General features: G+C 37.4%; 2 protein-coding genes across 10 annotated transcripts in view; one reads left to right on the top strand and one right to left on the bottom strand.

The window, feature by feature from the left end:
- adgrl1a (adhesion G protein-coupled receptor L1a) overlaps positions 1–169 on the bottom strand; it is a 262467-nt gene extending 262298 nt beyond the window's left edge. For 5 of the 9 annotated variants that reach the window (XM_088436417.1, XM_088436416.1, XM_088436415.1 and 2 more), the window contains exon 1: positions 134–169. The gene's annotated coding sequence lies outside the window, so the exon portion shown is untranslated. The remainder of the gene's footprint in view (positions 1–133) is intronic. The other 4 variants (XM_088436409.1, XM_088436411.1, XM_088436413.1 and 1 more) reach the window with 2 other exon arrangements.
- A 2628-nt stretch (positions 170–2797) lies between these two features.
- Positions 2798–16111, top strand: adgre5a (adhesion G protein-coupled receptor E5a). Its single transcript, XM_088437330.1, has 19 exons — positions 2798–2871; positions 5935–6015; positions 6799–6969; positions 7057–7236; positions 7531–7677; positions 8068–8193; positions 8276–8319; positions 8394–8498; positions 9493–9646; positions 9732–9854; positions 9936–10126; positions 10250–10414; positions 11097–11291; positions 11457–11674; positions 11751–11811; positions 13439–13530; positions 13622–13790; positions 13882–13974; positions 14858–16111. The coding sequence occupies exons 1-19, from the start codon at positions 2841–2843 to the stop codon at positions 14897–14899; spliced, it is 2388 nt and encodes a 795-aa protein (XP_088293456.1). The 5' UTR covers positions 2798–2840; the 3' UTR covers positions 14900–16111.
- The last annotated feature ends 48 nt before the right edge of the window (positions 16112–16159 follow it).

Raw genomic sequence — 16159 nt, 5'->3', positions numbered from 1 at the left:
AGGTGTGCGCAATCAGAACACAAAGCTGCCAAACAAATAAAGTTAACGTACAGGAGGGATGAATGTTGACAGAAAATATGCCAGAAAAAAATTTAACGAGGCGAAACTTAATAATGCAGAAATTATAACTTACATAATAGAAGCTTAACTGTGAAATCCTAGCGATTCTGATCAAGTCTCGCGTTGAGCAACATTAAGGAACACGGGAAGTGGAACTGATGGGCTTTTCACAATAAGACCAGAAATAATACACAATGCAAAACTTGGTTAGATAATTTAAGAAAAAGAAGGTCGCATTTGAATCCAAGTTTAAATGTTATCCAGCAAATGAGATAGATAGATAGATAGATAGATAGATAGATAGATAGATAGATAGATAGATAGATAGATAGATAGATAGATAGATAGATAGATAGATAAGATAGATAGATAGATAGATAGATAGATAGATAGATAGATAGATAGATAGATAGATAGATAGATAGATAGATAGATAGATAGATAGATAGATAGATAGATAGATAGATAGATAGATAGATAGAAAAAAAGAGATGCAAAGGGCATTAAGACAAGGGCAATAAAAGGGAAATGTTTTTTGTCTACATACTAAACTTTATTCAGGTTGTTGCTTTACAGCTTTTACATTTAAACAAAAACAAGGGCAGGAACACCTTCATCACCCCTCACTTTTTTGTTACGTTTTTGTGGTCTGCTTTTCACTAAATGCAAGAACTGGCAGTGCAGAGAAATTGGGATATGATTTCTTTTGTGACGACAATTGCGACTGTATTTCGGCACAGCCGCTCTGAAAATAAACGTGACCGAAGACCTCGGGCGTCAGACGGGAGAGCGTCCAGTCTCCATCCTGAGCCCTTTACTGCCCTGTGTTTGTCAGGAAGTTGTTGAGACAGCTGGACTTGCACGGAGGTCCCTCCTCATTGTTTGCCAACTCCGAAACAAGGCACAGCCAACACAAAACAGTCCAAAAATTATGAGCGTGTACGCAGGAAGTAGGTGGTGAGATAACAGGATAAGCCTTTGAATGCTTACTTGGGAGCAATTTTGCAATCTGAAGTGATCCAATGAAAAATCTTCATCAAACATCCTAAATTTGCAAAGCTAATGATGCTCAATTTTGAAACTGTACACTGGGTCCACTTTCTAAATCTGGAGAAAACACTCTTCCTGTAATTCTGACAGCTCGCTAAACCTTCTTTTTTTTAAGGTCGTGTTTGTGTCAGCATCATTTCAAGTCGCCGCTCCCTATGGAGAACAGCTGTCTATCAAGCTCACGCCTAAAATGACCAGCTTGCTCCATGGGTTAGCGTCTGGACGCAGAGCCGTGGCCCACAAATGACCTTGTCACTTGGTGCTAGATTTGAGAAAAAAGTGTGGTTTGTGTATGTTGTTTTATGTACTGCTGTTGCACAACAACATGTCCGCTGAGAATTATTGAGTGGTGCTTTCTCTGCTCCAACCTTAACAAGTGCGGTAGCCAAACTCTCTCAAGAAGGTACAAATGGAGAAGTAGAAGAAAATAGAAGAACATTATGTCCTCCATTTTGTATCATAAGGTTCCTCTTCACCTCATGTCACCCTTTAAAGCTTTATTTCAAGTGCCTGCCAGGTAATACTGTACTATTAAGTTCTATTTGGATAAAACAAGTGAAGTGTATCAAATACTTTTACTCATTACATTACATAGACAACAAATACATAACATGATTTATTACAGTACGGAAATATCGAACAAAAAGACCGGGATTAGGAAAATTTCCTTTTTTTTTTATTATTACTTTTTTATTTACCATTTTGCCATTTCACCAATGAACATTTAAATCATTTTGATGATTGAAGCCATCGATTTTTACTAAGCAGGAAATGAATAAGTTACCCTTTAGCCTTGCATTGTGAAACAGAGCAAACTATTTTTAACACTTTGATTGGACAATAATTTGCCACAAAAATAAATAAATAAATAATTAGTATCCATTTTGCGGAAAAAAAAATGTGTAATTCACCAAAATGTAACTTAAGAGGGCTTGGCTCAACACCAGCAATATTATACAGTGTTTATCCACATGATCAAGTGAAGTTCTTGCCACACAGTTTGGCAAAGGCAAGAGTTTATGGTACCTAAATGTCCAATGAAAGAACTTGCTAGGCAGAATTTAGGGGAAAAATTGCACCATAAGAGCTATGAAAATATTTGAAAATATCGAAAAACATAACAAATACACAACATCAGTTTTGGGTTTGGTTCCGGAGAAGCCCCTTTTTGACAAAGAACATATTTTAGCAGTCCCTAAATAGCTTTAGTTTAATTCTACCTTTCCACGAATGCCCCAAATGTCACCTTTGTGTGAATTCTGTGTTTATGGCTCCCTACAATTTGATTAAGATATACTGCAGGGAGAGTCCGAATGAGAAAATGTTAGGAAAATAGAAGAAAGGAAGTCCAACATTAGGCACCATTGTTTCACTGTCTCCCTTTGTCACAGTCAGGAGCAGCAGCCATATATATGTCATCATCATAGTTAAACCGTGTCTGTAATAACGTTGCCAATGGGCGGGAGAAGCATCATTTTGTGCCGCATGAAACAATGACCGGCCCCAGAGTCCAAATAGCTTGTGACCCCCCCATCTGCCCCCCCTGAATTACCATGTAGAAGGAAGTGAGCGGCTGATGTGATGATGTGTACAGCAACTACACTCACACACCCCACTTTCTCACTCCACCCACACATGTGCACAGATGTACTCCCTCATAAGCTTTTATATCACGGTCAGAAACTCCGAAGTTGCTTCTGAAGAGAAGTTGAGACTATTTTCTGGTCACCATGGTAGGGCGGAGAAAACTTCTGCTTCTGGGTGAGTCAAAACTATTTTCTTACACAGACGCTTCCATGGAAAATTGTCTGCATTTAATTTTAACACTTACTCCGGCAGTGCTATAAACATTTGAAATGAAATTGTTGATGTCTGAAGTGAAAGGTTTCATTCATTTGTTTGGATTTCATTATTACAACCATAGAAAAAATGTCTTGGTTTTACTTGTCTTTCATTGTGTGCTTTTCTTGATGATTGTTGGTTTTTGTATTGAATGGCTGAGCAATATCATCTGCTTTTACTACCTCATAAAGAATCCTTTAAATTCTACATGAGTGAAATTGTTGGACACATACAATAGCAATTGCAGGAAAACAAAATGAAAAATGTTCACCCTTGGCTGTGTGACACCATAAAACTGTTTCCTAAACACATGGGAAAATGTGTTGTGGTCTGACGAGACCAAGGCTGAACCTTTCGGCCGTGAATTACAAAGGTTTTTTGGGGGTCAAACGCTGTGTTATACAGAAAAAATAGTGCTTTGCTAGAATGCAGAAAATATTTCACCATGAAGTAAAGATATTTCAGGTCCTACTTAAAGGAACAGAGTTATTTTGTGACCATTGCAAGTTTTGAATCAGATCTAATGACTATGACATGTGGAGTCCCACATGGTCCAGTCCTTGGATCCCTTTCGTTCAGCCTCTATATGCTACTTTTGGATCGTTTTTTTTTTTTTTTTTCAGAATAGCAATAAGTTGTTTATCGTGGCTATGCACAGCTATATTTACTGTATAAATGTTCCCAAATGACAACATTTTAATCAATATACTGTGCTACTGTCTAAAAAATATATAAATAGCTGGATGAGCATATATTTCTTTCACTGAAAACAAAGTAATTGTTTTCGGCAACAAAGAAATGGCAATTGCTTTTACGTAACAAAACCTCAGGGTGCTCAATGCAGCTCAAGTTCTGAGCAGAAAAAAATAGATCAGAACATATTCATCCACACCTAAAGATTGTATCCACTGTCTTAAAGTCAGCTGTTAATAGATTTCAAAATTGATGCTACTTGTCTGTAAATCACTGCATGGCTCAAGTCCAGCTAATTAAATAAAAACCCAATAGGGTTCTGAGGTCAGCAGACTCGGTCAATTAGTGAAGAATCCTGGAGTTCAAAGCAACCATGGCGAGTCAGCATTTAAGCCGTGTTATGCTGCAAGCAAATGGAATAAGCTGCCAAAAGCCACCGGATGATTTAAGTGGATACGTTTATGTGAATCAAACATGGAGAGATGAGTCGGCATAAGAAAAATGCTGAATAAAGTCCCTTTCATTTTTCAACCAAAGCCGAGAATCAAACCGCAAACCGTTATCGAGGCTTCTGCCCCGATAGTTAGAGTCCAACTAAATGGTAACAAGCAAAGAGGAAGTGGGAGGAGGTGTGATACTACTTTCCATCCAACTGCTTATCACATATGCGCAACTCACAAAGAGGGTTTTCTGTTCTGCTTTTAAAAAAAGAGACTATTATGTACCATGACCTCACTTGCAGAATCCACCTGACAGCAGCTCCAACCCCACGAGGGACAATGAAGAAAATGAACAAAGCACAACAAAAATATCATGACATCATGTCACTTGAAAATAAAGGCATATGGGGAAATCTGTCAAATACTTGGCCCACAATAATAAATGAATTGTGAAATTTAACCAATCAGAAGTGAGAATTGTTATTTTCACAAATGCAGAATTCTGGCTTCTGCTCTCATAATAGAACTCACTAATAACTGGAGAGCGTTTTATTTTTAATATTGTGTCGAAATTACGTGTTTGAGTTATAGCAGGCGTTTTAACATTCGGCCCACAGTTGTAAATGTTTCCACAGTCGTAATACATGTTTAAACAGACTTCCTTCTTTTGAGGATAAGTGTGGCTTCATTTTATGGAGGAAAAGAAGCGTAATTGGCTTCTTTTTCCTGTCCGCAGATATTTAATATTCATCTGGAATACTTTAGACCAGTGGTTCTCAAATGAGGGTACGAGGACCCCTGGGGGTACGTGAAGGGTACTTAAGATTTAACATTGGTCTCTGTAGGTATCAGCAAAAATGATTTAACCCTTTATTTGGCACATCAGCTGCTTTTGGCTAGAACTATACACAGGCAAAACGTCCAAAAGCATCCGCAACACGCATTGCTTAAATTCTAACGTACCACTAAATTTGTCTAAAATCCTGAAAATTCTGAAAAATAGAAAAATGTGTGCCTAATAAAGGTCGTTTTTACATATCCCTTTTACCTTTCGGCCAACAATGGCCACTGTGCCCAGTAAAGTGTTGATGCTTTTTTATGCCAAAGAGTATATTTTTTGTTTTCAAATTAACTCCTTCAGTGCCATTCAGTGTCTTTTAAAATGTTAATAAAAATAATAAATGATAAAATTCACTATAAATACAATTTTTTGGCCAATTTTTTATGCCAATTGAGCACGGTAGTGATAAATGTGACCATTGGATGGCAGTGTTGCCATACATACAATACATAGATTCCATACTTGTAATTCTACGTAAGGAATGGAATTCAATCTTTCATATGATACCACCTATATTTACATAGATATGGCACAAAATCTTCTGTCGGCCTGTAAAGAGTATTCAAAATGCTAAATATACTAGGCACTCCTTTTCCGATAATGTTTGGCACTGAAAGAGTTAACAGCAAATTATTTGGTACCCCTTAAATGGCACATAGAACTTGTATATATTTTTCATATGTGTGTGTGTACTGTATATCAGTGTCAACTGAGTTTTCTTCGCCCATAGGAAGTCCAGGACATGAGCAATGGCGCACACCGTGTATAAAGGAACAATATAAGAACAATCTGAGGAAATGAGGGTAGAGAAATGAGGGCATTTGCTTTTTTGACAAAAACTCTGCCACACTAATCCATGTTAAATGTATGACTTGACATCTCTGTGGGTGCGTTTTCAGATGGATTGAGCAAACCGCAAGAAGATGAAGCGTGGGCGCCACTTTAAGAGGCGTGAGAGGAGGTGATGAAATGGTGGATGACAGCGATTTTTCATCTTTTCTCTTTCAGCTCTGTACCTGTCGTCCATCTTGGCGCTGTCAAAATCCTTATGTCCCCGGGGATTTCAATTGGTGGATGGCAAATGCTTTGGTATGAATGTGATCATTTTTCTTAATTTATTAAAATAACCATAGAAAAGATATGTTCTTGCATTTCCATGAATTCTACCTAGCAACAAGTGCCAAATTCTTTTTTTTTTTTTATGATTTAGTATAGCACAACACATTGACTTTGTTTGCCATTTTAGTTTTGTGTTTTATGATTTTCTCGCAACAAGTAATTATTTGCTCATCACCAACTCAACGGTTCTTACAATAGTATTTTTGCAATGTTTAGGGGGCAGGAACAATTGAGGCCCATGAAATCTGTTTAGCAACAAGTGATTGCATTTAAACAACTGTTTTGTTGCATTGGTGTATTTGACAGATTTCATCAAAAAACACCAGATATTTATGTTTTATAATTTATTTCATTTTTTCACTGTGATTAGAGGCAAACATTATACAAGTGACCAAAACTTCATGACTGCTCCATTGGATTGCTTCAAAGACATTTTTGCCATGGTGAACTTCAAAACTCCAAATCTCAGTTAGCATTATTCTGTTTTTGTATATCACTTTACATTTGGGTTCCAAGATAGAAATTATTTTACACCATTAAAAATATGCCTAGCAACAAGTGAGCAACATCCAATTTTGACCTTTTATAATGAAATTTTCTCATTTTCTGTTGTCTGCAGCTTAACATTGCTTGAGGAGCAGCTATTTTTTTTTAAGTGAAAGCACTGTAGTTTCCCTGTTATGGGCGATGGTTTGTGGTTTTCATTAAAAACATCCTTGATAGTTGCATACCTTCATTTGTGTTTTCCCAAAGATGAAGATGAGTGTGAATTCAATGAGGACTACTCTGACGACATGAGACCATGTGGAAATAATGCATTATGTTTTAACACCTTCGGCAGCTTCTACTGCATGTGTGACAAAGGATTTCAAACCACCATAAAGTCAAAAAATTTCACTGCTGCGTCGTCTTTAAAATGTGTCGGTAAATCATCTCCTCAAAAATACAGATTGATTTTAGATGTGTTTTACACCTAATTTCAGCTTTGACGTCTATGTTTTTTTTCCACAGATATAAATGAATGTTTAGAGGACAAAAACATCTGGGGATCGATTAATGACATGAGACTATGTGGAAATAATGCACTATGTTTGAACACCATCGGCAGCTTCTACTGCAAGTGTGACAAAGGATTTCAAACCTCCATAAAGTCAAAAAATGTTACTGCAGAGTCATCTTTAACGTGTGTTGGTAAATCATCTCCTCAAAAATACAGATTAATTATTTGTAAGAATCTGACCAAGAAAATAACATGCATTGAATGGAAAATGAAAGGCAGCCAGGCCTGCTGCCGACGGTGCCATGTTGTCTCCACAAATAGGTTCCCCTACCTTTTGGAAGCTTCATTAAATGAAAATGAAATTACATTTGGATGCAGTATTTGTTTTTCTATGATAACTCAGATATATTTTTCCTTCTCAGCACCGCAGGTAAGCTTTAAGCCACTGTCTGGGGATTGATGATGTTTGTCTATACACTGTCTAGATGTGGATGAGTGTCAGATGGAGAATATCTGTGGGCCTAATGCAACGTGCAACAACACTGCTGGCAGTTATTACTGTGTCTGCAATGCCGGCTTCGCAATCAAGTCGGGACGAGAAAGCTTCACATCACTCCATGGGCCATGTGAAGGTTAGCATCGTCACAGTGCTCCAGAATATGTCATTCAAGATAAATGCAGCTAATATTTTACACCAGAAAACATATCACCCTCAACAAATATTTCAAAAAGTAAATACTCAAATGAATTATGAGCATTATGCAATGTAGTGGCAGAGCATTTAATTGTTCAACCTGCCGCTATGTGTGTTGGCAGGTATCTAGCGCAGTTGTAATGTGCCATCACCTAGCTATGCCTGCACCCTAAAAATACATTTTCTCCTTGTATAAGTCAAAGGCCAAAAAGCTTTTAACATGTCAACTTTAAAAAAAATAAAGCTACCAATTACTCCTTGTTTACACCATTTGCTCAAGGGTCGCTATAAGAATGATAATTTGACTTCGTGATTCTGTTTTTTTTAGCCGTATGTTCAATTAATGAGACAAACCACTGCAGAAATGGAACCTGCCACATTGGAGCCAGTGGACCTTATTGCGTGTGCCACACAGGGTTCACCAATTATGGAAACAAAGCCGCTCGTTGCACTGGTAGGATTTTTTTTTTTTTTTTGCCTCAATCATTGTTGTTCAGTTTAAGATGATTTATTAAATAAAATGCCATTGTCACCAGCGTTTGACTGCGATGCCTTCAAAGACACAGAGGTTCTTCACAAGGTAACTCTCTAAAAAAATAGAAGACTTAAAAAGCTCTCATTCCATTTAATTCACCTGAAATAATTCCTGTTTAGAATTTCCCCATTCCAACTGATCTGAGGATGCAGCTTAAACAAAGCTGTGTGAACTTGACCAAGGGTGATGATCCAGAAGACTTGGATGACCAGGGCCTGCTTAGGGTATTTCACATCTGAACTTTGCATTTAGAGTTTTAAAAATGCTAGGAATTTACTGATACTGGTGCAGAAATTTCCCCCTGTGTATTTTAACAGACTATTTTAACAGACTTGTTCTGCCACTACCAGTGAATAATTTCCCAGTATGTCCAGTAAGGTAATCGCTGGCTGTTGTTACTCGTAACCCCCTCTTCAATCAATATTTTCCCAGAACGTCTCTGACCACCAGGCTTAGCAAGTTTTCAAAGGGAAACCCTGCGTATGTCTGTGCTGTACTTGTATGTGATACAATGCTTTAATATTACAACACAGAAACCGCTTTATCAGCTGAAAATATATACCTTCTAAATCAATGCAGCAGGAATCAATTCACTTATTTGGATATACTGTACACACTGATGATGAAGCTTTGTTTGTCAACTACATTCTCGGAAAAAAGATGAAAATATTAGTGACAGTAAATAGTCACTGTAAAAACATATTCACTCCTTAAACTGAATTATTTATCTTCATGAGGCATTATAGAGATATTATAGAGAAATGCAGCTATTATTTCAGTTGGAAATTGTTTGTTTGTATACCTAGAAAAGTTAAGCACGTACCCCCCCCCCCCCCCCCCCCACACACACACACACACACGCACACACGCGCCCACGCACACATACACACAAAAAAACACAATTTTTTGCCTTACCCCAGAATAGGGTAACAGGTCGCATGAGAAGTTATTTTTGATTTTTGACAAGGGACACTACACACAGATGGTGGGCCGCAAATGGTCCCAAAGCCATAGTTTGGACACCAGTGCTCTAAATTGTCTGCAAATGGGAAAACACTTCAGTACACAGTATGGGGCCTGCCCAGTTTGATCATGGTTAAAATGTTTACCCAAATTTGAGTCATCAATATGTACTGGTGGCAGTGGCTATTTTTTACTTGAATTGTAAACATATTATCAAATGATTACCTCAATTTAAACCATTTTTTTCTCTTAAAGGAACTTCTCGCGGTCATTGACCACATCCTGGCCACCGGTGCCATTAACAACAACAGGAAGGTGTCCATCTTTCTGGACTTAGTGGAGAGTGCGTTGAGACTGATGGGACTTTTCAATAAAGATCCCCTTACAAGAATATCGTCAGCCTATACAGGTAATGATGATGCATTTTCAGTGACTTTAGGTTCCTTCAAGATTCGGTACGAATTGGATTAAAGATTTCCCGTATTTATCCTCAGAGCTGGAGACCCTTTCCCACAGAGGACCCACACCACCTCAGGGAGTCGTGAGATTATCAACCAAACCAGTCATGTTGAATATCCAGATGGAAACAGTTTCTGGAGATCCTTCCGAGTACCCAGGTGGTGTTCACACCTTCAACCAATGATGGCTCTCATAAAGGCGTAAGCTTGATTCTTGTGTTTATGCTGCGACTGTTACAGGCTTTGCAAGTGTGTTCTTACTCAGCTATATAAACCTGGAAAACGTTACTGATGGCTCCTACAGTGGGATGAATCCAGAGGCCAACCAAAGCTTTGTCATCAACTCCAAAATAGTGACCGTCTCTGTCACTAATACCAACACTAGTCACCTGAAAGAGCCGGTCATCCTAACATTTAGCCACCTGTCACAGGTAACTTTCAACTCTTAAAAATGAGAAACAGGGAGAAAAGTTGTCATTTGTTTCAGCAATGGGTACATGCATATATAATATACTACTGTACATTGCTTAGCTATCTGTATTGTAATCTTCCAGGTAAATGGACCTCGCCACGTGTGTGCGTTCTGGAACTCTTCCCAAGGGAATGGGAGCTGGTCTGCTGACGGTTGCACGGTGGTAAAGTCCAATTCTGAATTCACTGTGTGCTCCTGCAACCACTTGAGCACTTTTGCCGTGCTTATGGCCCTCTATGATGTGGAGGTAAGCGCTATGGCATCACTCCTTATCCATATAACATATAACAATTTATTACACACACATACACACAAACACACACATACACATATATAAAAAGTGTGCAATTTCTTGCCCATCTTTTATGAATGTTTCAATGTTGAGATGAATGTTAGTATTAATGCATGCCTGAAAAAATGTATTACGTGTGTGGCTATGGACATAAAAGCCTTAAAACATATTTATTAAATAATAAAATGAATAAACAAAAAACCCTAATCAATGACAAAAACACAAACAAAACGATGGAGTATAAAAATAAAGCAAAAAAAAATTGAAATAATGATATAAAATAATAACTACATTAATAATAAACAAAAACAAAGTAACATACTGTACATTCCAAGCAAAAACAGTAAATGAAAGACGAACAAAACAAAATCATGATAAAAACAAACCTTTTATTATCATATAAAACAAACAAAAAAGTATAATACATAAAACCAAAAACCACTAAGACAAAGAAAAAAATACAAAAAACCATCACTAATAAACAAACATAATTAAAACATAGCAAATGGGAAAAAAACAAACAAAAAACAAATGAAGAAAATGTATAATGAACAAAAATATATAAATAAATCAACTATTACTTTACAGAATTCACTCATTACAAGTATTTTCAGGAACGTATATTTTCTCTTGACAGGCAACATTCGAGTTACAGGTGATGACCCAGGTGGGACTTTCCCTGTCACTGATATGCCTGCTCATCTGCATCTTGACCTTCTCCCTCATCCGCTCCATCCAAAGCCCTCGCACCACCATCCACTTACATCTGTGCATCAGCCTCTTTGTCGCCACCTTCATCTTTCTTGTGGGGATCTCTCGTACAGAGAACCAGGTGGGTAAAAAAAACGCTCTCACTTTCCATGGACAGCATTTTTTTAAGTGCTGAAATTATACACTGTACAAATTGTGTTGCCCCTGTTGAGAACAAGTGCAACACAAAATGAAACACTGAGATGGAACTGACCTGCCCAATTTTGCGCCCGTGTACGTCTTATAGAGTTCCTGCGCAGTGATCGCGGGCCTTCTCCATTTCTTCTTCCTGGCCGCGTTCTGCTGGATGTGTCTGGAAGGCGTGCAGCTCTTCCGGATGGTCATCTTCGTGTTCAACACCAACTTCCGGACGCTTTACATGATGTTGGGTGGGTACGGTGTCCCGGCTGTGATCGTCGCCATCTCAGCTTGGGTCAACTCCGAAGGATACGGCACCCAGAAATAGTGAGTCCTATATATGATTTCGGACTCATCTCTGGATCACGTTGGAACTCCTCACTTTTAAAATGTGTGTTTACAGTTGTTGGTTAAACGTGAAATTCATCTGGAGTTTTTTGGGCCCGGTTTGTGTCATCATTGCTGTAAGTACCACAAAATATGTGATTTTGCAACCCTGTTTGCAACATCTTTGTATCTTGTGTATCTTATGTAAAAAAATGGAATCCCTAGACCAGAAGTGTCAAAGTAATCTATTCTCAGGGTAAAATCATGCGAGTTAAAACAATTAGTGCTTATTTTATATAGAATTTTGCTACAGGCGCCAGCCTGGTCCCAATTAATTGCAAAACGTGAGAGTCAACTGTAAATATATTTCTGAAAAGCAAAAAATAGCTAAATAAATAAAGATAAATATAAATTAGGTAAAGTAAGTTCCTTTTTTGTCCCCTATTTATTCAAAATATTTCCTTGATTTGCATGAAATAAATGAAAAATGTCTTATCAATTTTTACATTCCTTCATAAAATACATATTTTAGAACACATAATAACACACTTATGAGACTTTAAATGTGCCACTACCATAATGAATGAGTTATTGATACAAAGCTCCTCTTCTCTGATTTAAAAATCAAATGGAACTACATTGATGGCTCAAATGGCTCAGGAGTTATGGTGATTTGAAAAACATCTCGTTAAACCTCGTTTCAACCCTCTTCAACCCTCGGGCCGCATGTTTGACACCCATGCACTAAACTGAGAATCATGCCCCTGCCGATCGTCCCAAATGGTTCTTGAACAACAATTCATTTGCGTTCAAGAGTACCAAGATCTAATATGGATTAAGTATGGATTGCTCTCAAAAAATGTTTGTGCTCTCATAAAGGCACCATGTTCAATTCACACGTACTGTACGTTTCTGTAGGCATAGTCATGACAAGCTGAACAGAAGAGAAACCCACCTGGATCATCTAAGTCGCATATATGGGGCGATTTTGACAACTATGGCTGAAATAAGTCCTTGAGTAATGCGGATACATAAAAAATATGCGAGAATGTTTTCCCATTTTATATTCATTTACTCATGTTTATTTGATGTGCATCACGATGCCGAGGAAGCAGCAACAGAATAATGTTACACACCACCAACATCAAAACACGCTGCAAATTATGTGAAAATCAATGCAATAGCATTTGGAAGCTTTTATTTTGAAGCTGTTGCTGTACAGCAACTACCCAAACATGTCCTTGCTATTCCTTTTTCCCAAATTATTGCATTCACTTTACAAAGCTGCCAAAATCAACACAACGTCATTAAAATACGCTAGGATGCTAAGAAACCACTCGTCAGCCACGCTGTTATTGTATGGTACGGCACAAGTTCCTGTTGTGAGGTGATGTGAGGATGAGAGCACGGTGCCTTCAAATGCAGTCGGACATTTCAAGCTGCGACAAGCTGCCAATGTCAATTGGGTCATTAAACATAAATTATTATAATAATGATGATTTTTAAAAATGTAATATATTATTATATAATTTTAAAAAACAACGTTTCATCAGGTCCATCAAAAATAGCTCCACAAAATTAAAACGTTGCTACAAGACTTCTCTGCAAGAAAAAAAAAAAAAATAGAGCTTTATCAAGGATTCAGATGTGAAGTCTGGTGGTAAGTAAATTAACCCCATTTTATGTAATTATGACATTGTGGATTTGCGAAAAAAGTAGAAAGATAATTTTCCCACAATACATGTCCACCTATGTGCTTTTCAGATCAACATTTTTTTCTTTCTCATCACGGTGTGGAAATTGGCTCAGAAATTCTCAAGTATGAACCCTGACCTAAACACTTTACAGAAAATTAAGTAAGTTGATGTGCGCATTATCCCCCCTCCTCCCCAATCGACGTTGCATCAACTCATTTCTCCTTTTGCGCTCCTTTGCCGCCCCCTGCAGAGCGTTCATCATCACTGCATTAGCCCAGTTGTGCGTGCTTGGAACGACATGGATTTTTGGCTGCTTCCAATTTGATGAGAGCACCATAATCATGACATACCTGTTCACAATTTTCGCCAGCCTCCAGGGCATCATGCTGTTTGTCATGCATTGTCTCTTCTCGAAGCAGGTTGGTCACAAGCAAAACATCAGATAGACAAATCAAAGTCAAAGATCAACATTTAATGTTTTTTTTCCAAACTTGGTGTTGTGGATTTTAGGTGAGAGATGAATATGGAAACATCCTGTCGAGATTCAATGCACCGCCGAAGAAAAACTACTATGAATTCAACTCAAGTTCAAGCAGACCGGACGTAAGAACTAATTTATTTTTTCTATTTTTCAAGGCAAATAAGGTAGTGATCGTCGAATTTGAACACTAATTTGGTATACAGCATCTATGCTTCCAAATGTGGCGTATTTGGGTGAATTCGCATCTTTATTCTGTACATGTCCACCAAGTTCCGATTGGATCACTGAAACTGGTTAAAGAGATTTTTTTTTTAACTTTTTAGAATTACGCAGAATGTGGTCATGTTCACTATGATTGACCGCATTTTATTTTCAAATGAGCTGTTTTAGATCAGCGCACTGCGCATGTGCGGTGGTCGTGCTGCTTTCAGAATAAAATGCGTTTTGTACAAACCAAACGCGACAAACGGACAGGCTAATTAATCACAAATGTCCTTAACGGACGTAATATGGTTAAAACAAAACACTGCTGCTTTGGAGTCCGCTGGAGTTCGGACTTTATGCATATTAATTATAAAGGTGACATCATTGCAAATCAATCCAATTTCGCTAAAATTTGTAAATTTTCACCAAAGTTACATTGTGTTTTAAATTAAAATTCAAAAGTTTTGCGAAAGTTTGCAGCGATGGTAGATAGAGATTATCAAAAATAAAACAATTCAAAATAACTCTTGGCCTACCAACATATTGAAAAAAAATCTGAAACTTTTTGAAATAAACAGTCTTTGTTTAACTATCTATTATGGCAGTTGTCAAATAAACAATCACATATTTGTCATTGTAAATATCAAAATTGTACCCTGCCAGTGTGTTCATATTATATGAGTACACTGACAGAAGAAAATAATAAATTATTACAATAATCATTTTATAAATACTTAAAAAAAGAAAAACAGTAATGTGACTGATTGTCTCATTTTTGTTCTTCCTTACATCCATCTGAAGAGGTTCAAGAGCAGCCAGAACACAGGAGAGTCAAACATCTGAGGAAACAAACTCTCATTTCTCCGGCGTGGAGGGTCCAGAAGTCCCGGCCAGCGCAGTATTCTTCTCATGAATGTTCCGTTGCATTCTTAGCAGCTTACATGTAGATGTTAAGTGTTACAATGTCATTTAAATTGAGTACAGTATTCTCCTGTCTACATTGAAAAATGGATGCTGTCAAATGACCTGTATTTGGGATATAATGTGCAATACATACCTTTCTCCCATGTATGTGTAATATCGGATTTAGAGCTGCACGATTTTGGCCCCAAAAACTAATAGTAGTCATTATAAACCGAATTTATTCCAATATTTTGCCAATCTGATTTTTCTAAATTGATCTCAATCCAAAACTAGCCCTGTATACATTAGAAATCAGGTGAGAAACTCAATGCCTATTCGCACAGGTAAATAATATATTAGGGGGAGAAAAGCTGAACCCTTTGTCATGCAAACATGTGGGAAATATTGTCCCCTGGTGGTAGGATGACAAAGTGCTTGATTTGACATGCAATAAAAAAAAAGTGCTTGACTTTTTAAATGTTAATATCATTGTGAATAGCTTAATTAATCGTGGCTGCCAATATCGTGATTGTGATCACAATCCAATTAATTGTGCAGCCCTAATTGAAAAAGAAATGAAGGCCTGTTCTTTCATCAATCCAGGTACTGTATCGACCTAGCCCAGATAATCTAAAATGAAATATCCTCTTCTGACATAGCAGATATGTGTCCCCTGTTGTGCTCATTTTATCTCAGTAACACAGCAATGTTAATTGCATAACACCCAAACACATGAGCCATCATCTGAAAGGCTGAGATGTCCTCAAATTAGGACACTAGCACCTAGTCGGTTAGCTAAAATGACTCAAAGAGGAAACAAATGGCTGGGTCTCAGTAGGATACATAAATGTTGGGGGGTTTTTTGTCGTTGTTTTTCGCTTGTCAGACATATTCACGCTGCATAAATATTGCTAAAATAAATTGAGAACAAGTAGCAGATTTGCACCATTTGTCTATATGCTGTAATGCTGTGTATTACTTATTGTGTTTTTCAACTCCACTTGTTGGGATGAATTGTACTGTATATTTGTGTTTGTTTAGATAAATGACATTATTTACAAGGTATGAATCCATGTTTTTGTTATCTGGGTTTTTGATTTTTGTTTTGTTTACCCTGTGGTTTAAAAACACAAAATAAAAGAATTGGGTAGATTTTTTGCTATCTTTTTTTCAAACACATTTTATAATGAGCTTTTTATA

This window comes from Hippichthys cyanospilos, chromosome 16 (assembly GCF_059441005.1).
Source record: "Hippichthys cyanospilos isolate Australia breed blue-spotted pipefish chromosome 16, RoL_Hcya_1.0, whole genome shotgun sequence".
NCBI lineage: Eukaryota > Metazoa > Chordata > Actinopteri > Syngnathiformes > Syngnathidae > Hippichthys > Hippichthys cyanospilos.
This window is presented reverse-complemented; position numbering and strand designations above follow the sequence as displayed.

Excerpts from the sequence above, each read along its gene's own strand:
- adgre5a (XM_088437330.1), top strand. The coding sequence starts at position 2,841 with ATGGTAGGGCGGAGAAAACTTCTGCTTCTGG. Across the intron at positions 7,678-8,067 it reads ACTCCATGGGCCATGTGAAG|CCGTATGTTCAATTAATGAG; the intron begins GTTAGCATCGTC and ends TGTTTTTTTTAG. Across the intron at positions 13,975-14,857 it reads CAAGTTCAAGCAGACCGGAC|AGGTTCAAGAGCAGCCAGAA; the intron begins GTAAGAACTAAT and ends ATCCATCTGAAG.